This window comes from Saccostrea cucullata, unplaced genomic scaffold, assembly GCF_032062105.1.
Source record: "Saccostrea cucullata isolate Sc308-1 unplaced genomic scaffold, CSIRO_AGI_Scuc_v1 ctg826, whole genome shotgun sequence".
NCBI lineage: Eukaryota > Metazoa > Mollusca > Bivalvia > Ostreida > Ostreidae > Saccostrea > Saccostrea cuccullata.
In genome coordinates this window covers 80,720-101,880 of record NW_026941266.1, presented here as the reverse complement: position 1 = coordinate 101,880, position 21,161 = coordinate 80,720, and the positions used below count along the sequence as shown (strand labels likewise).

At 31.9% G+C, this 21,161-nt stretch overlaps 2 protein-coding genes across 6 annotated transcripts in view; both read left to right on the top strand.

Moving 5' to 3' along the window:
- LOC134257513 (lysosome-associated membrane glycoprotein 1-like) overlaps positions 1-21,161 on the top strand; it is a 77,934-nt gene that overhangs the window by 17,897 nt on the left and 38,876 nt on the right. For 3 of the 5 annotated variants that reach the window (XM_062740112.1, XM_062740114.1, XM_062740115.1), the window contains one exon: positions 17,427-17,728. In XM_062740112.1, the coding sequence (XP_062596096.1) occupies positions 17,427-17,728 (302 nt within the window). Of the gene's footprint in view, positions 1-15,674; positions 15,747-16,035; positions 16,225-17,426; positions 17,729-21,161 lie in introns of those variants that run through there. The other 2 variants (XM_062740117.1, XM_062740116.1) reach the window with 2 other exon arrangements.
- Positions 32-8,012, top strand: LOC134257515 (uncharacterized). The gene is made up of 2 exons (XM_062740118.1): positions 32-202; positions 7,784-8,012. Exons 1-2 carry the CDS (start codon positions 40-42, stop codon positions 7,936-7,938), a joined length of 318 nt encoding a protein of 105 aa, XP_062596102.1. The 5' UTR covers positions 32-39; the 3' UTR covers positions 7,939-8,012.

Here is a 21,161-nt window from a genome sequence, read left to right as displayed (position 1 = left end):
ATTGAATCTTTGAAACTTTTTGCAGTTCTTGGAAAGGAAATGTTAGTTGTTGCTGCCAACCTTGGTAAACTAACAACAGCTAAAATCAAGAGTTACAAGTGTAAAAAAGCAACAACGTTTTATTTTGAAAATAGATTATCCATGATAATCAAAGACCTTCAATATCAGGCTTTCAAAAGCGGCAATTCAACAAATTTCAGTGGTAAGCAATTTCGTGTATAAATCTTATTTAATATATGGGTATATTTTAAAGAATTATAATGAATTCGTATTAGCTCGTACGCATATACCATATCTCATCCAGATAAACGATTCTGGATAAAAGAAATCACTGTTGGTCAAAAGGCTTCTTCGTTTTACAAATTGATCATATTGTAAGCTGCCCAAGGGGTGGTTAGTACCAGGCTATTTCTGAATCCTCGGCATCTATAGTTCAAAGTTTTTCGTCTAATTAATTTACCTTTTGTCAGGATGTACAAATAATTATGAATTAAGCCAGGCTCCACTCTGTGTAGAAACTTTGTTGAATGACACTCAAGATGATTCATCATTTATTGTATGTTTAGCATCTCATTATCATAACTTTATGGGCAATATATACTGAAAGGAAAAAGAAACGCAGGGTAAACTGTTGAGGTGAATTAAATTTATTTTTCTTTTAATTTTTTCAGTATTCCTATCTAACTTTTAAAATCATCTTTCAAAAAGATATTTCAAAATCCCATTCGATTTTGTCCAATAATTCATTAGTTATTGAAGCTTATATGGCGATTACCCCAAAAGTGAAAATTGAAAGCTCTCATTTTCTTAAATGTCTCTCCCGTGCACCTGTCAGAGCCATATTTCTCCTTTGCATGGAATTGATCAGAGTGTGTATCTTTCTAACCCTGACAATATTGGGCATGGGTAACCACGGCAAAAAATTAGTCAAACAACGCGCGCATGCGCCAGTGAGAGGAACACAACAGAAAGTTGACCAGCTCAAAAAAAAACAAATTGCGGAATGTTATTGTTTTCTTTCATTTTCCGTGTGTATGTAATGATTATAATAGTCTACTGGAGAAATGGCGGTGTTTGTGGTTGTAAGGTGACCATTTAAGAGCTAGATGGTAGGACGAATAACTCGCTCGTAACATGACTCTACTTCGTGTTATCGTCATTGTCACGGTTTGTTGAAAATCATTCCAGGCCCATTTTGACAACGGGTAACAAGTTTAAGGGGGGAAATTTACAAGAAACTGCTTAGTTACCCGTTGTTGCAATTTTCATGAATTGGGCAATTCGAAAGCAAGACCCCATGGAATTTCCGTAAAGTGTACCAAGATTGCAAGAAATTCATATCGTCTCCAAATATTGAAAAACAATGTGTATACCTCAGATGCATCAAATGGTGTAACAAGATTTGTTGACAAACTTGTCGTCATCAAATTGCACGTGTTTTGGCTTTTTAGCGTTTTCCCTACCTGACGTCACACATTTTACGGTTGAGTAATTCTGAACACTGATTTTTGTGCATGGTAACTAATTTCTCATTTGGCCAATTTTTGTAATTTTCGGTTTTTTGGTAAAAAAAAATTCGAATATTACGCTACCCCTAGTTTCTTTTTCCTTTCAGTATACAAATATCAATATAAAACATGACTGATTCCTCAGAAACATAAGTTAAGGTCGTCCAGTGTTATAGGAAATTTCTAACTAGGCTAAATATATGTAAATTACATTAAAAGTATCTCTCCGTCTTTGTTTTCCTTCTTTTAGTTTTCGAATGTTGCCCCATTCAGCTAGCTGAAATCTGCCTTAGCGTAGTATGTGCTTGCTTATATAACCTCCAGTTCCCTGTCACATGACTCAAAATATCCAATGAAATTATGCCGTACGAACTATCAACTACTAGTAATCAACAGCTTGTACGGTAAGCTGAGTTCCCACATTAGTTCCCACAAAAGAACTACTTTTGCCACACAAGTTTACCGTACAACGTCCTTACAAGTAAAATAAACAAATAAAATGAACAAGTGGAAATAAAATCAATAAATTAAACTTAACTACATTATTAACGAATTAGTAAATACCTTCAATATTTCTAAAACACCCCTAGGACTATACAATATATGCTGTATATATAAGATGAATATCGTAACTACCGACAATAACGTAAACAAAATTAATGTAGTCCCGACAAAGTTGACTGATTATAAAGTTAATGCGTACAATTAAGAACAACTTATAGCCTCAAAATACACAACACCTCAAACTAAAATGATGAATACGATCCAATATTCTAAACTTGAATATAACAATAGTACATCACTAGCCACTGGAAATACATATATGTCACCAAACCGGAAATGACGATCAGAGTAAAGTATGATGGCTTCCAAAACATGAAATGTAAAATCCATCCTCTATTCACCAAAATTATAAATCCTACGACGAATTGACAACAGGTAAAATATGAGGATAATAGCTATTACTAAAATCGTATCTAGATAAGCTGACATATTATTTTCAATAAAATCATAAACAAACAACTTTTCTGACAGGCACATGTTGAACATAGATTTAACAATAATGAGAACTGGACGACCACATACCAGGTAATTTTACTTTTAAAAATCAATTGATATATTACAATAAGAAGAACGTGTTCCTACGTGTCTATTCAACAGGCGAACATAACCTGCACATGTAAATGCAAGTGAAACTATCTTCCCAGTGATGTCATTAATGGTTTAAGTAAACACGTTTATCATGAAGTTTATTGATAAGTTGTTATCATTTTTTTTTCTCAAGTAAAATACCAGTATATAAGAGCCAGAATTTGTGGTGCATCAGTTGATAAAACGTTTGAACAGAGCGGAATAATATACATGCTACAAGTCTCAGTGTCGTTTTGGAGTGTATGATGTTTATTTGCTTTTCTCAATGTATGGAACGCCGTCACTGCGTTATGTGGAGAACTTTCATCATATGCTGGTACTTTTTCATTATATGATGGTATTTTGTCATTATATGCTGGTACTTTGTCATTATATGATGGTATTTTATCATTATATGATGGTATTTTGTCATTATATGATGGTATTTTGTCATTATATGCTACTACTTTGTCATTATATGATGATACTTCAACATTATATGAAGATAATTTTTAAATATTAGGTATAACATCGGGATCGGGATACCGTTAAGTAGTTCACTAGTTAAGGGAAAAAATGGCGCAAAATCACATTGGAAAGCATCCTCGAAGAACTAATTATGGATCTGCAGGTCATCGATAGATTTGTAGAAAAGAGAACAAATGTTGAAAATAATTTAAGCTTGAGCGATGAACAATTGAGCAGTTCTAGAATTACTACTATTGGCGATCGAATTCGTGTAAGAGAAATGGTCAAATGCAAAACCGAGAGAAGTTCAAATACCAGTTGCAAATTTAAGGGCAAGCGGTAAATCTAGTCTTCCCGACTCCCGAAGGTTCAAGATTTAGGATTTTTAGCGATTTCCTTTCATTGTTGCATAAAATTTACTGTAAAGCAGGTTAAAATCGCGGTCGGAAAAGATCGCGATTTGTTCAATTTTCAGCAAATCGCGGTCGTTTGAACTCGCGGAAAGGAAAAATTACACATTTTTTAAAGTACTTGCAAGCCTTTTTCTTTACTTTATTTTTTTCCGGCCCAAATCAGAAAAAAATGTACCGTTGTCAAAATGTTGAACTTTTAATTATATAATCGAAATTAATTAATTGTGTTACCCTGTTTACCACGTAATTGCCTCAATTAAAGGTAATGACTTAGTGATAAACAGGGGTGAAATGAAACAAGCATGTTTTGATAAATAATTACATCAAACGTCTACTAGATTGCAAAATTAATCGATGGCTATAGAAATGAACCCGCAAAATTATAAACACAGTGTACATGTCAGATAAATTACTGCCTTTGTGTGAACGGAAAGACAATTTGAAATAGATTTAAAGAATCTAATAACAGATAATAATAAATTTTCAATACATCCTTATAAATCTTTCAAGAATTGTTCACTGAATGTTGAATTCCCGGAATTTCTTTTCCCGCGAATATAGCGAATATTAACTCCGCGAGTTATTTTCCTGCTGTACAGTATTCAAATTTTGCATAACATTTTATAGGTTTAAATGAATTCATTAATGCATGAAAACTTTTAGGAGACATGCGTTAACTTTTTATTACTGAATCATCAGTATGACTATCACCTGCCAAAAAGCGGTAAATCTAGTACTCTGTTATAAGTGTTAAAACCAAAAACGGACACCGATCGATGTTCTCATAAAATCTCGATTAAAAACAACAAAATGAAGTATATATTAAAAAAAACTTTTACATATTTTGTTTTATTTGATTTAAAGTTATGCTCATTAATTATCGATACATAGCTGAGAGCGGAGACGTGAGGTTTCGTAGATCATAATATTGATATTTTTTTGGAAAGTATTTCTTCTTTTAAAAAAGATGGAATTAGTATTTCAGTGAAACTGGCGGTGTTAAAAAAATATGAACATATTAATTTTCATTAAATCCATAACATGAAAATGATTTTAAAGTCAGTTGCCTTAAGAATTTCAATCATATAGGTTTTTTAACATGTCAATGAAGAATTTAATCACTTATCATTATAAAAGCTTTATTGAAGCAGTGTTAGATTAATTTCCGAATCACCTGATACAGTGAAAGTGAAGAGATACTCTGTCAGTCTGTCAAATAAAAAAATAATTCTGTATGGTAAACTGCTGCTAAATCGAAGCTATTGACAAAAAAGCTATCTGTGCTTTTACAGAGATTAAGTTACAAAAGTACAATCAACTTAAAAAAAAGGGGCGGGGGGGGGGGGGGCTCCGAGGTTGAACCATGTCAACGTCGTAGAGCCCGGCTGTGAACATGATGTGACAAAGAGTTCTATTAGTACATGTATACTAGGAAAAGAAAGAAAATATGTGGGTGTTTTTGTGCATACAAATTATCTGGCATGTAAATGAAGTTTTCCTTTATTTTTTTTTTTAATTTTACTTCATTTTCAAATTTTGTTGTTTTTATTCGCAATTCGGTATACGTTTTTGGTTTTCAAATTTATAACAGAGTTCTAGATTTACCGCTTTTTGGCAGGTGATACACCTGATTCATTAAATAAATACACAATAAATACACAAATTTGTTATTAAAGTTTTTATGTACGAATGAATTCATTTAAACATCAAAAATGTGCGTGAAAAGTTTGAATAGTTTCTGAGCGCCTTGAAAAAGAGAAATCGTCAAAAATAAAATCGGGACCGTCGGGAATCGGGAAGACTAGATTTACCGCTTGCCCCTATTACGCCACAGGTGTTTGAACATCTCTCGGGCTTGCATTTGATCATTTCTCTGAGACGAATTCGATCGCTAATACTAGTAAATGCTGAGGCCTGTTCAGCAGAACGAACGTTCGCGAGCGCTCGTCAAAAATACTATTGGAGGTATAAGGAATTTTGGCGAGCGTTTGCGAACGTTCGCTCTGCTCAATTGTTCATCGCTCTGGCAAGCTTAAAATATGACCAACATCTTCATGTATTATCTCTTCTACAAATCTATCGATCATCTGTGGACCCATAATGTTGAAGTATCATCATATAATGACAAAGTAGTGGCATATAAAGACAAAGTAGTAGCATATAATGAAAAAGTAGTAGCATATAATGAAAAGTAGTAGCATATAATGATAAGGTAGTAGTATATAATGAAAAGTAGTAGCATATAATATAAAGTAGTAGCATATAATGACAAAGTAGTAGTATATAATGAAAAGTAGTAGCATATAATGAAACGTAGTAGCATATAATGATAAAGTAGTAGTATATAATGATAAGGTAGTAGCATATAATGATAAAGTAGTAGCATATAATGATAAAGTAGTAGCATATAATGACAAAGTAGTAGCATATAATGACAAAGTAGTAGCATATAATGACAAAGTAGTAGCATATAATGATAAAGTAGTAGCATATAATGACAAAGTAGTAGTATATAATGAAAAGTAGTAGCATATAATGAAACGTAGTAGCATATAATGATAAAGTAGTAGTATATAATGATAAGGTAGTAGCATATAATGATAAAGTAGTAGCATATAATGATAAAGTAGTAGCATATAATGACAAAGTAGTAGCATATAATGATAAAGTAGTAGCATATAATGACAAAGTAGTAGCATATAATGATAAAGTAGTAGCATATAATGATAAAGTAGTAGCATATAATGATAAAGTAGTAGCATATAATGACAAAGTAGTAGCATATAATGACAAAGTAGTAGTATATAATGTCAAAGTAGTAGCATATAATGACAAAATTCCATCATATAATGACAAAATACCATCATATCATGACAAAATAACATTATATAATGAAAGTTCTCCACATAAGACAGTGATGGAGTTCCATATCAATGTCTCAAGTTTTTATGAAGTTATTCATTCAGAGGTCTTCATATTTTCAGTACAATACTTAAGATACGGAAAATTCGTTTTTTTTTTCTCACTGTAACGTAAAAACTTAATCAAGAAGGGATGAGTTTATAAATGATCATCAAACCTGATCATCAAACCCTTAGTAGCATAAGTGCATATACAGTGTATATTTGATAATTAGAGTTTTGGTAAAATACGAAGGGAGTTCAATAAATAATGTCATCGGGGCTCGGAAAGAAACACAAAAACGCTTTCTATAATTTAGTCTGAATGACTTAACCTAAATATTTTCTTTTAATTAAAACACATGTCCGTAACATTTTTATTCAATTTCTAATTGTTTTTAGAACACATTTTTGAGTATGACCCTTCGTATACTGGAATATGGCAGATCCTGTGATTTGCTGTACTTGTTTTATTCTTTCTGATAGATGATTATCTAAGTTTTTGAAATAAAACAAGTCAAAGGTTGAAAGATCTGGCAAATTTTGTTGTTGTGACAAAACATTAACTTTCTATTTATCCCCAAAACTCCTGTACTCTTCATGGCCTGTGGGTTTGGACGCTGTTATGACTTTTTTACTATTAAATATTTCTTTAAAACAGTGTGAACTACCCCCAAAATGATTTCTATCAATTTTGCTATGTGTCTTAAAGTCAATAAAACATAATCAGTGATAATTTGTTGAATTTTCGCAAATATACATTGGTTGTTGTAAGTTCTTGTTGCCAAGGACGGTACCCATTTTTGATGTCCATTATATAACTTTTGTTTATTGAAATCCACCTGTTCATGTGTCTATAAAACAGACATTAGTCGCTGCAAATTTCACATATTTCAGTTAATATATATTTTTGGGGTATTAACAAGTTTTACAGCTGCTTTAATGAAGCGTTTAATGTTACTCTAGTTTACTGAATCTTGACCATTCATTTAATGCAGTGTCTCGAGTAGCCCTTGTTTCCTAGCTTCCCACAATGAAATAATGCGATGAAAAGTGGTAACATAAACTGTTATCAATTCATTAAAGATTCATTAATGAGAGAAATCCAATCTTAATGTCATATGATTTCTATGTTGTATGTCATGGAGCTAATGACATTATTTATTGAACGTATATGTCATTAACGTTAACAAATGATGTTTGCTGGTTATTTCTATTAACATGTACAACTCTGTATAATTAAGTTCATAAATGTCATGTAAATGGGAATTCTGGAATATTATTCATCATTCTGGCTCCTGAAACGTAAGAGAGATCAAATAATCTTATCTTTAAAAATTAATATTGTTATGTGTATTTACAGAGGCAGTGACGTGTGGAATAGAGAAAGATGGGAAACCAAATACAATGTATATCGCTACAGGAACAATAGTCGGAGCATGTCTACTTATTGTCCTAGTGTTGGCTACCGTACACTTCATAAGGAAATACCGGAAATACGACACAATAACGTTTTGAAAATAACAAACATTCGGGATCAGATTCCAAGTTCGAGTATTCATCAAAATGTGGACTGACGCTTTAATTTTGAAACCGCCCAAGGGACATCAATGATTTATTACACATTTAGTTAGTGTCATCTTTTTGTTTTTAGAATAATGTAACTATAGATCAATTTTTAATTTTGTGTAGCAAATAGATGATGTTCTTGTTACAAAGGCGTCATCTCTAGGCTAAGTCTTAAAATTCGAAGTATTTCTTTGGCGAATGAAAAGGAAACTAATCCTCTTATTTGAACAGTTGCCATCCAATTATTTATTTCATTTCATTATTGGTGTAATGTGGCAAATCTGTTTTGTAATAATTTAGCTTTTTTATTGTACCCGTTCTTTGAGATTTTATGGTAAATACGTTTAATGGAGAGTGATAAAAACATTATACAGTTAACATGGTTTTTGAAATCAATTATATAGTGTCAAGAAAAGGAAAAAGTAAAAATAAAAATTTGTGAATATCAATAGCGCATATTTGATTTTTTCAACAATTTACTTCTTTCAGAAAGACTCGTCTGAAGAAAAAATCTGTACAATTTTACACCGAATACACATTGAATTGAAATTACAGTGTCTATCTATTCAAATTTTTTAATTAAAGAATGATTTATCCAAGACAAAAAATTGTTGTTCTTTTATCTTGAAACCAAGCGAAACATTTGCACTGAATGTTAGATACTTATATTTCTATATCTTATATACAAATAACAGTGTCTTAATTTTGTGTAATATTACAACTTCTTCCATGTAGTTGTCCTCTTAGATATTCATCAACTAAAGATTTCAATTGAAATAACCCATGCAGCTAGATACACGATTGGTTTCCAATTACCGTATCTTTTAGAAAATGTTTTATTTATTGTCTTTTTAATATGAAATTGACTTAATCATACGTTGAGTATATGAATGTGATATACCATGAAATAATCTGGAATGAAGGAGGAACATTCTGGAAATATAACGCCATTTACTTGGTACATTTTTAGTTTTAAACAAAAAAAAACATTATTAATGACTCATTTCAGGAGGTATTTCCCTAATGAAAACAGTGTCCACTTGCCCACTTTAATTTTTAGACATGTTTTGTGCTATCTTTTTTTGAATCACATTTCTCAAAATCGGAGAAAGTCTTTTGCGTACAATCATATATTGATTTTAGCAAAATATATTTATTTAAATGAATAATAACAAGCTAAGTAAATTAACGGATTTTGGAATGAGTGTTTGTTCGTTATGATATCGTTAATTTTGGTAAAAACTTGTTGATTTCAACAAATTTCAAACTTTCAAAAGATTCCATAGTATTTTTGAGCATCCATATCTGATCATCAAAACTTCCTGAATATATTATTTTACAATCTCAAGAAGTTTCTCCTTCGTTGATGCTAATATAATGATGAAAGAATCTGATGGAAGCTTAACTCTGTAAAACGATACTAGAACAAGATACAAGTATATATATTTTATAAGTGAAGAATAACTTTTTTCTCAAGTTAGTGGTAGACAATTTGAATCTGAGAGGCAGAGGAAAACTGGCACATTTTGAGAAAAATAAAACTGTCATCGGAAGTATTAAAATTGAAGAATCTTCCCATAACTGTACAGAAAATATGTTATCTTTTGGCATCTGAGGCTGCACCCAGGACAAAAACTGGGTTCGCGTATTATTAGGATTTTTTTCAAGAATAGCATAGATACAATCATAGTCAAATCAATAATCGGAAGGTGTTTCATCCAGAGTATTGAATGAAGTTTATACAAATCATGACCTCATGAAAAATGCATTTTTGTTATGTAGTTATTTATGTGAGTCTGGGTCGTACTATTATTGTAGAACTGTATGTGAATATGAATCACTTTTTATTCGCAAGAACTTTATTTCCGCGTAAAATATTTTACGCGAGTCTGTCTGATCGCGAAAATTTTATTCTCGCGTACAATTGTATCATTAATGTTGATATACCATAGATCGCTAAGATTTTTGTCTTGTTAAATATCAAAGAGCTTAGTCGCGAAAATAAAATGTCTCGAAAATAAAGTGATCTACAGTACTAGTATATTGAAGATAAAAAGGAAGACCCCCATACTAAGATAGATAAGAAGACCCACATACTCAGAGAGATTAGATAACTCAAACATTTATAAATCTCCATGCGTGTTTTCTTTCTAACATTCATTTGCTTATTTTCGGTCTATCGTTTACTCTGAAATAATAAACTAATTTTTGTATTGGTTTAATTTTTGTTGTTTTTGAGGTATGAAGAGACCCACGAATTCATTACAACCACGAAATGTAAAATTTAATGAACAATACTTTTCAACACTTCCTCTACCATGTTATCCCAACATATCATTTTTTTCTCAAACCTGGAAAATTTGCCACTACGAAAATATGTGATTTTACAGCATTAGAAAAGAGTCAAAAATTAAGCAAAGTATACAAAAAAAATTCACAGACGTGCACACTTGTACAGTGTGGCTGTACAATTATTATTTATTTCAGGAGTGAAATTTAAATTTCCGTCATCTAATTATATTTTTATTGTTTATAATTTTAGATTAATACATATATGAGGTAATCTATAGATAATCAATGTACAACAACATCGCAAGGGGAAAAGGTATAAAATGTCTAATATGTCAACAACTTGTGTATCTTGTGAGATAACAGTGTGCCGTAAAATCATTTTGTTAACAGTATATGTAAATATTTCAGTTCATACTATACAATATGTAAATTTTTATACATTTACATGTTTACCTATAGATTTTATCTTAATGATTCGGGTTATGCCTTACCATTACTTACTTATCTACCATTCTTAATAAGTACATGTATAATTAAGGACTATTTTGAAACATACCCGAACGCTCGATGTCAAAGTACACTTGCGAGGCATTTTCTATTGGAACGATATTCCTATTGGGTAAGTAATATAATTAAATAAAATGCTTTAAAATTTCTTACATGATTTAAAAATTGAAAGAAAAATAATGTCGTTGTTAATTTAAAAACATGAAGTTGCATTATTTGATTTCTACGAAAGCCGGATTGGCTCATTTCTGAGAAGATAAAAAAAAACTCGTTATAACGAGTTAAGTATCTCGTTATAACGAGTCAGTTATCTCGTTATAAGGAGTTAGTTATCTCGTTATAACGAATTAATTATCTCGTTATAACGAGTTAGTTTCCCTTTATTACGAGTTAGTATCACGTTTTAATGAGTTAGTTATCTCGTTATAACGAGTTAGTTTTCTCGTTATAACGAGTTAGTATCCCGTTATAACTAGTTAGTTAATTCGTTATAACGAATTAATTATCTCGTTATAACGAGTTAATATCTCGTTATAACGACTTAGTTATCTCATTATAACGAGTTAATTTTTGTCGTTATAACGAGTTAATTTTCTCGTTATAACGAGTTGATTTTCTCGTTATAACGAGTTAAACACTGGTCTAAAGTTGATATATCTAAATGATAGGATGTATAGCATATAAAACGGTGTCGATCAAGTTTGTTTAAAGTGTGTATAATAAAGATTTTGTTGAAAAACAGCAAACTAGTATTTTTTTGTTTTTCGAGGGGTTGTGCCTTTGGTTGAAGTTCGTTTATGTATAAATGATGCAGTTGATTTGTATTGTTTACTTAAAAGACCGAAGTCAAATACATGAATACGGAAACTGTAGAAACTTACACAGGATGAAAAGCCAGGTTTCCCAGATTTGGAAACCCGATGGAAACATATGGGAATCGTGACATCAGTAGTTTCCATATAGTTCCCATTTTATGGAAACCACATAGTGGTTTTCACATAGATTCCCAACATGGAAACAATCAACCTGTGGTTTCCCGTAAGTTTCCCAAGATAGGAAACCATGGAAACATACCCCGGTGGTTTCCACATAGATTCCCGACATGGAAACAATCAACTTGGGGTTTCCCGTAAGTTTCCCAAGATAGGAAACCATGGAAACATGCCCCGGTGGTTTCCATGTAGATTCCCGATATGGAAACAACCAACCTGTGGTTTCCCGTAAGTTTTCCAAAATAGGAAACCATGTAAACATGCCTCAGTGGTTTCCATACAGATTCCCGACATGGAAGCCACCAATGTGTAGTTTTCCCCATGTTTCCCAGGCAGGGAAACTTTGAAAGTATATCTCAATACTAACCCACCTACCTTTTATTTTACAAAAAGTTAAATATTTAATTATGTTACCATATTTTTACCAATTATAGAAAAATTTCAAAAGTGTTTACATGCTGTATCAAAATAATTAACTTCAAAGAGTTAAAATAACTAGATGTGTATTTCTGTGTGATTAATTTAATATTTCAGCAAGCACCGTGAACGCAATTCAATTTTAATTTAATTTTATTTAACTGAATTTTATTTAATTTAATTTAATTTTGAATTTGATTTATCACATAAGTTTTGGTAAACTCGTATAGAATGGCTGAAGTGGAATAGAAAAAAGTAAGTGCATGCAGTTATGTAGAAATCAATCATTTCCGATCCCACTTTCTTGAAGCTGTCTATGATGAATGTTCCTTTGAAAAAATGGAAGAGCTAAGGAAGGGTACATTTAATGAAATTATTTACAGAAAAGGTTTACTAAATAGATCGATTAAAAAGTAAATAAAGAAATATGTCAAGTTATGATTACTGATTACGGACAGGTGAGACGTTCCTCAATAAAATAATTAAATTTTTTTTCCAATATTTTGCAATTGACATTGAAGAATTAATTTTACATAATTACATGTATTCACAAGACATCAAGGTACCTTACCAGGCATTTGTGTTAGATATTAGAGGTTGGCATTTCTTATATACCGGGGTAATCCGTCAGGAAAAAAATACTTCAGTTGGTTTGTCAAAATTACATTTTTAGTGTTTCAAGTTTTTAAATACAAGTTTAGAAAGTGATAAAGATTTTGTTTTAATATGAATTAATATATTATTATAAACTGGTCACATAAGAATCATTCATCGAATTGACTGGGGGCTGAGTATTATCATACTAGTATTTTACTATTAATAGTGAATATTGTTTTTTTTAATTTATTAAATAATTATTTTTATTATTGGGGGTGGGTGGATTGCTTTTCATTTTTTCCTTGGGAAGCCCCCCCCCCCCCCAAAAAAAAGGCTTTTGAAAAAGTCACTATGGTCGGCCTGTGTAATTAGGGACACCTGTCCTCACATGCCATTTCAGGTGGAGACACGTGCCGCTAAGACACCTGTCAATGTGTATTTTTTGTATATTCTATGTGAATTGAGACGGTTTTGTACCTAAAGGGAACAATGGGCTGTTGTCGAGCATGTACACACACAGTCTCCGACCGAAAATTCTTTTAAATTAAGATGATGATTCGTGTTTCTTTTATCATTTAAAAAATTGTATATTCCATAAATAAAATTATACAAGAGAACATATTTATAAAATAACCTACATTTAAGAAGATCAATGAAAGAACAAACTATTTAGAATTTTAATTCAATTTTCATTACTGATTTAAAATAAAACTATCCTCTTTAGAAATTAAATAATTTTCCATAGGTATTGAATAGATCTTAATTCTCGTCGTGTATAATTATATTAAATCAGAATGACGTTAATAGATCAATGTGAAATCAAAACTGTATTTAATATTGTTGATGGGTTTTTGTGTGAAATTTGTAATCTAACGTACTATAAAGACATTTATTAGATAGATGTTTATAATATAATTCATCACATAAAACGTTTTTTTTTTCTTTTTTGTTTAAATATGTACGCAGATGTATGTAGTAAACGCCTGCACTTTTCGCATGAAATTACAATGTAGGGTTCTAAATGCACATACATTATTATACCAAACTTTAAAATTTTCAGCCATTTTTTTTTCTCCAAAGGCCATTGCTCTAGATAAAGAAAAGTCTATAATATTTTGCATGATTTTGTTTTCCTTAAGAACAATGGCTTTTAAAGTAGTGCATGCTAAGGCAATCTATTAAAAGAAATAATTGTATAATTAATTCATTGTATAATTGTCACGATTGTATTTTTGTGCAGTTTTTGTTGATTTCATTCTATAAAGGTATGAAGTTTGTCAATACTTCAACAAACATTTCTTTATCTATGTTGTACACTACTTTTTTTTTATTCGCCGACATGCTACTCTTTTTAAAAAAAAAAACTTGCGTGACTAATAGACTCGATCTTCAGGCCTGTAGGAAAGTAATTTCCGTTTAAGTAATAAACTAACCGGGATTTTATTTTTACTAGCATACCTTACCAGATTTCTTAATGAAAAAAAAACATTAAAAGAAATACAGGGCGGGACCAGCTAAAGCTGTATGCATAAGTACAGCCCTGCACATCAACGAGTATAGATGACTTTCGACATAATCTTTCCCATGACTTCACTTATACCAATCACGACTAAAATACTGAATTAATTTACCTGCCTTTGATTAGATGTTAGCTTTGTTCCACCTAGAGATATAACTCTGCTTGAAAAGTGGGAGGGTATATAGTAATAGGGATTTCCGTCCGTCCGTCTGTTACGCTTTATCTCTTATCCGCAACTCTTCTTATACTGCTGAGTGAAATTTAATGAAACTTTCACAGAATCTTTATTACATATTGCCATTGTCCACCTACTATTTCACTTTTTTATTTGACATGTATTTTAGGTTTCCCATGGCAGAACATGGACATTGCCATTATATGTTACGTACGACTGATAATTATCAACTAAACTTCAATGGCATTAAAACTACAGTCATTTTTGATTCCTATATTGCTATTTAATTTGGAATAAAGGGAGAAACTTATCATTTCGTTATAACGAGATAACTAACTCGTTATAACGAGATACTTACTCGTTATAACGAAATAATTAACTCGTTTTAAGGAGTTAAATATTTTTTTTATCTTTTCAGAAATGAGCCTAATCGGCTTTCGTAGATTTCCACTCATTCACAACAGCTAGGAAAATCGGAAACTTCTAAATTAAAAGAGCAAATCAAAGGCTCTAGGTAGCCGATGTGGTCATTGTAGCAATTTTTATTAGAAATTTGGAATGTAAAGAAAATTCCATAAAATGGTTTCTGAAAGATTTTTTCTACTTTTTAAATTTACAGAATGAAGGTTATGTATGATTATATTCACCTTTTAAATAAAAGGAGATTCAGAAGTTCATAAGTTTTATTGATTGATTGATTGATTGATTGATTGTATGTTTTAACGTCCTATTTTCATAATGTTTGAAGCTACATACAAAAATTTTGCGAAGATAATCACAAGTATAGGCAACATTTATTTTTCTTCATTTCATAGGTGGCATGCATTGATCTACAATATACTTGAATTTTTTAATATCACATGTAGTTATTCCATTTTTTTTAATATTGCAAATTTGGCTTTGGTCTTAACTATTATACATTTTCTTTTTACTTTAACAAATTAAGCATTATCACTGACACAAGGATCAGAATACAAATACATGTATGACAACAATGAAACCTGTATTGACGAGAAGATGGATGTTATGTTTACTCTGAGTAATGGAGAGGAAGAAGTAAATTTTGATGGAACTAATTTCACTGTGAAGAATGGGGATTGTGCAACTATTGGAGAATATCAGGCAGTATTGGATGTGACAAATTCCAATGAAGACATTCTGGCCTTGACTTTCAGTGTTCAACTTGATTTATCAGTGAACATGAGCTCGATGTTTACATTTGCTCCTTTCGAATTCTTTCCAGGAACTCCCATAGCAAGTAAGTTGAAATATTGACACCACTCAACCTCTTACCAAGTTTTATTCGCGTGCGATACCTATTTTAAATCACCAATATTAATCGCCGCAAACCATTTATTTTAAAAAGTTTCCACAGTCGCGAAAATTCATCGTCGCGTATTAATTTCAAATAAACAAACAAATAAAGGCTGACGCGTATAATACTTTGTTTACAGCAATCAATTAATATACAGATGGAAAAGATGTGGAAACTTTTCACCTTTTTCATCCATTTTTATTACAAAAATATTACTCGATAAAAATTACAGCTCAAACAAATTTGTTGGACACTGGAGACTTGAAACTTGGATCAATCACCTAGCTTTACCAGTGTGAATCCTCCCAGAGAATGGCATTAAGTGGAATTCTGGAAGGAACCATTTATACAATGTACATGGACATGTCTAATGTACTGATACAGGCTTTTAATATAACAAATGGAAAGCTCAGCCCTGATGGTAAGATGTTAATACACAATTCAAAAATCTAGAATTTTACACATGAGATCTTTGGTATTCTTTTTATCTGGAACATCTTCTAAAATACGTTTTAAAATTTTCACAATTAATTAGACCACACATTTTTTATTAGTATTTTTTCAATTACCGCAAACTAATATATATATATTTCTTTTGTTTAATACAAATAGACACCAGTAGAGCTAAAGCCGTGTTAGTAATTTGTTGAATCTTGTTTAAACAACAATACTTAGTATTTCATATATTATATACAATTATTGACTTTTGATGAGGTCTACTCGTGACTATACAGACCTGGTCAGGTATTGGTTGACCGAGACCGAAGGCCGGGGTTAACCAATACCTGACCAGGTCTGTATAGTCACGAGTAGACCGAATTCAAAAGTCAATAACCGTTTTATTAAATGATGAGGAATTTAACAATACTGCTGACTCTTTCAATCTTGTCTCCATCAAATATAAACATCCATAATGTAAAGTGTAATTACACTTTTTACATGTTGATATACTTCAACAGCTAAACAAATATTAGTTAAAAAGTTAAAAACAATATTAATAAACAATAAATACTCAACCATTTACTTTCAAAAGTTCTTAATCTCCTTGGTAATGGCGTCTGACATGTTTACATTCACACCGACACACGCAATCTGATTGGTCGAAAAAGATGTAAGCAAATCTATGGTTGGTCGGGAGGGAAAACCCGAATAAACCTCACAGAACGTCATTTGAGGTGAACTCACTCTGAGGTACACACCAGTAAATTGCGTCTGGACCAATCAGAGAGCACCAAAATTCCTTATCATTTAATAATTTGGAATAACGACCTGTTTAATACGTATCTTATTCTACACAGCGGGTGTGACCGGTTGACAGGGGATACTCACTCCTCCATGGCACCTGATCCCACCTCTGATGTTTTGGAGGCCCTTACTTTGCTCTGCTCATATTTTGTATTGTTTTATGAATATTTGATCTTTAATACTGTTCGTTATCTCCAAATCCTTCACTAGAATATATTAACAAAAATGGGGTTTCGGTTTCGGTGCATTTATAATTAAGGTACATTTTTTTCTATTAATTTATACCTAAAAAGATATTGTAATATATAAGTTCTAATCCATGCTGTTGATCTTAGACAAATGAAGGAAATATTTTAACTTTTTCACGCTGTATTTCAGTGTTTGTGTGTAGTGCTGATCAGATGACAACTGTAGCACAAGAAACAACAGTGACCTCTGAACCCGCTAAACCCACAACAGAACCATCAGCATCTAATGTAACAACAGTTGGACCATCTAATACAACAACAGTGGGTCCATCTAATATGACAACAAAACAAACACCAGTCCCCACTTCATCTCCAAATCCTTCATTTCCCCCAAAGTCCAGATATGAAGTCATTGAGAATTTTAAAGTTTGTCTCATCTTGGAGGGACGCTTCCAGCTTAAAGTGACCTACATGACAAAGGAGAATAAATCTGTAAGATTTTGTTTAGAATCCTTAAAGAAGATTATAGGTAAGATCAAATTTTAATTGAACCTCATGTTTATAGAGAGCATGTCAAAGAATGTCCCAATATAATGGATTTTATAATTTTTCTCACAATGGTAAAATATCAATATAACAACAAAAAAATTGAATTACTGTGTGCTTCTTATGCTCTTTAGGTTTTACGCAAAATTTCCTTTCTCAAACTTTTATTTTATCTAACTTTTTCGGAGACTGCAAAGTTGGAACATGTAACTTGTAGAACACCCTGTACATGTAAACATGATTACCAGGGCAAATAATTTGAGCTTTGTTATGTAGGATTGCTTCACATTTTTACAAACAGTACGAGCTCTCCGTATTTAAGGTAAATGGTATCCATCAGATTTTGGTCATCTGAAAGACCTTGGTGAAACAACATAAAATTAAAAAATGAAAAACTTATGCTTAACGACAACAGATCACTATGATGGATCAGGCAGAAATCTTTTATTAGAATATACAAAAAACGTATCATACAAATCCCCTTAAATCAAGATTGAGATGTTGCGGACCAGTAAATTAAATTGTCCCTTTTGTTCACTGAGCAAAACTGAATTTGCATCTATGTAATGTAGTAATATTTACATTTCCAATGTCTTTATCCGAGATAAATTACAAATTTTAAATGTACTTTATTTACCCTTCAATGTATTGGCGCGCTTAAAAAATCACGTGCAGGGCGGGACAAATAGCTAGACAGGGCTTGGAGCACGTGGATTGGCGGAATCAAAGCATGTAAATATAAGAAATAACTGTCAGATTTTTCAATTTCATGACGAAGATCAATCGATTGGCTTGCGTGAAAATTTTATGCAAAATTATCACGCAAGCCAATCGATTGATCACATCATGAAATCGAAAAATAAGACAGTTATTCCTTAAATAAGTTCATTCATTATACAAGCTAGTACAACTGTGGATGTTCCAGTCAGCAGTGATGTCACCCTTACAGGAACATGTGCCAGTGGAAATGAAAACTTTTCTGGTCTCACTATCGCATCAAGAGATGCAGGAATTCCATCATTGACATTTAATTTTGAAATAATGAACGGAAAATCAAACCTTATATCTTTGTTTGCTGATGTGAAGATCTCAGATGCCATGGAACGTAAGTATCAACAGAACAACCAGTAACGGGCTATCTACAAAGAATGAAGTTCTTATTTTTAATCAAATGGATTGAATAGTCTAAGGATTTAATCCATAACGTTTCTTATTTTGGTTGTTTTTAAATTTCCAGTAATTTGTCATTTTCTTAATACTAGTAATGAAGTAGACAAATGATTTTAGTCATGTACCTACCTCAATATGGCTGACGGTTAGCTAAAGCTCCTGTAAAGGTGAAATTACTAGTTGTTACCATAGTAAACTGGAAATAATCGTGATGAACTTTGCTATGAGCACTGGCAGTGAGACAAAAGTCACATAATTTACAATTTTTAGATTTTGTATATACATGTAATTCAAATTTATACGTCTATGTTACGAGTACATTGTACTTAAAAAAAGAGATCGAATGAATTATGTCACTGGCTTAATATAATTTAGACCAAGCACTCTGCAACTAAAATAGCAAGTCGGAAAAAGTTTCCCTAAAGAAGTTCAAGATCTTGAACTGTAAACATACATTCAATAGGGCATTGAAAACTTGTATCTAGTAGCTAATCTTTATATGTATAAATATGCGTGATTTCAAAAAGAATACCCGATATAAGGAGATGATGCATAGTACTTAATTTAAGCAAGCTGAAAAGTCTATTAAACGACACGAATCAGTAACAGACCAAACACCGGCCTCTAAGATATCAGAGGTGGGATCAGGTGCCAAAGAGGGGTGATCATCCCCTGCCAACCAGAGATAAAACCCCGTATGCAAGTGATAATGGCATATTGCTGCATATGTAAGGGACTTGGACGATTGAAATGATTTCATAAAGCTGGGTTGTTAGATTACCAATAGCATTTTTTCTAGTTCAGTAGTTTATGACATAAATAGGAATCTATGACCATATTATATGTTTTATCTTTTATGTTAACGGTACAATCATGACACAGAAAGTGCAGTATTGAAATACATGTATGAATGTTATTATGATGTATATTTTTTCAGCTGAGGTCAACCACTTAGTGACTAATAAGGTGGACTTTTCAAGTAGTCCTAAGTTATATTACAAGTGTGAAAAAGAGGGAAACTTTTCGGATAATAAACTGTCCTTCATGTACAGAGAGTTGAAAGTACAGGCCTTTAATGTCGAGGACGGAAAGTTTTCAGAAAATGGTAAATATTTCGCAAACTTGAATAAACGATAGGTTTAAAAAAGATGAAGGTTCATTTCATAGTGATATACCTGATTGTCAAATGCACAGTTAAATAATCTCTGTGATTGATTTTTTTCGATTTGAACCCATTATCAAAAACGACTTAAACATTTACTGGATCTTGCAAATATCTTCGTATATACACTGTACTAATTTTTATCTTATTAGTTCTATTCTCTTTTAGGAGTAAATTGTGAGGTAGATTTTGGACCCATTCCAGCTCCAGATCGCTCTCCTGTTAATATGTATTCTGTATTGAATGGAAACAATACCTGTGTTGTATTTAAAGGAAGCATCCAGCTCTATATTCCTTATATTTCGAAATCTGGTGTAAGTGTTAGATCACAAATACACTTGTTCACCTAGAATTTCGAATTTTTCCTTTCTCGGAATGAAAGATCCCGGTGAATATTGTTTTTTCTGTCTGTCTGTTGTCATATTTAATCTATCCCATAACTATTGTGCTGTCAAGGGTAAGTGTATATCACTTCAATCTACGTTCCACTCTAGAATTATGTTATCATCGGGGCACAGTGTTTCACAAGCACATCTTATAAATAAGATAATAGATTTTTATTGAAGTGTTAAAAGTTGAAGACATCTATTTGTATGTCCATGTAATCGAAAGATTCGGGTGTATATATGATGGATGTTATTTTTATAATGTTAGATAGCCACAGAAGCGGTTTCCCTGCCAGCAGTGTACAATGTGTCTGGTGAATGCAACACAACTCTGAATGGACTCGACTCTCAGCAAATGGTCATTCGCTTTTACGATGCCTGGACCTTGACAATTTACTTCTCATCTGAAAAGAATCAAGAGACAGATGTAATATCCGCTGGGACTGCTGTTGATAACTACTATATCTCACAAATAGAGCTGAAGTATGACTACAACAACATCCTCTTTAAGGATGCAGTCGATAGCAGTAAGTTTCTTCAAACACGTTTGTTAAGAATTGATATTAAGAATTTGAAACAGGTAACATCAAAATGAATTTTGACCAGTGTATGGAAAATGGTGCAGTACAACACACTCTCTACAGTGAAGTATGAGCGATTA

Excerpts from the sequence above, each read along its gene's own strand:
- LOC134257515 (XM_062740118.1), top strand. The coding sequence starts at position 40 with ATGTTAGTTGTTGCTGCCAACCTTGGTAAACTAACAACAGCTAAAATC. Across the intron at positions 203-7,783 it reads CAATTCAACAAATTTCAGTG|AGGCAGTGACGTGTGGAATA; the intron begins GTAAGCAATTTC and ends GTGTATTTACAG.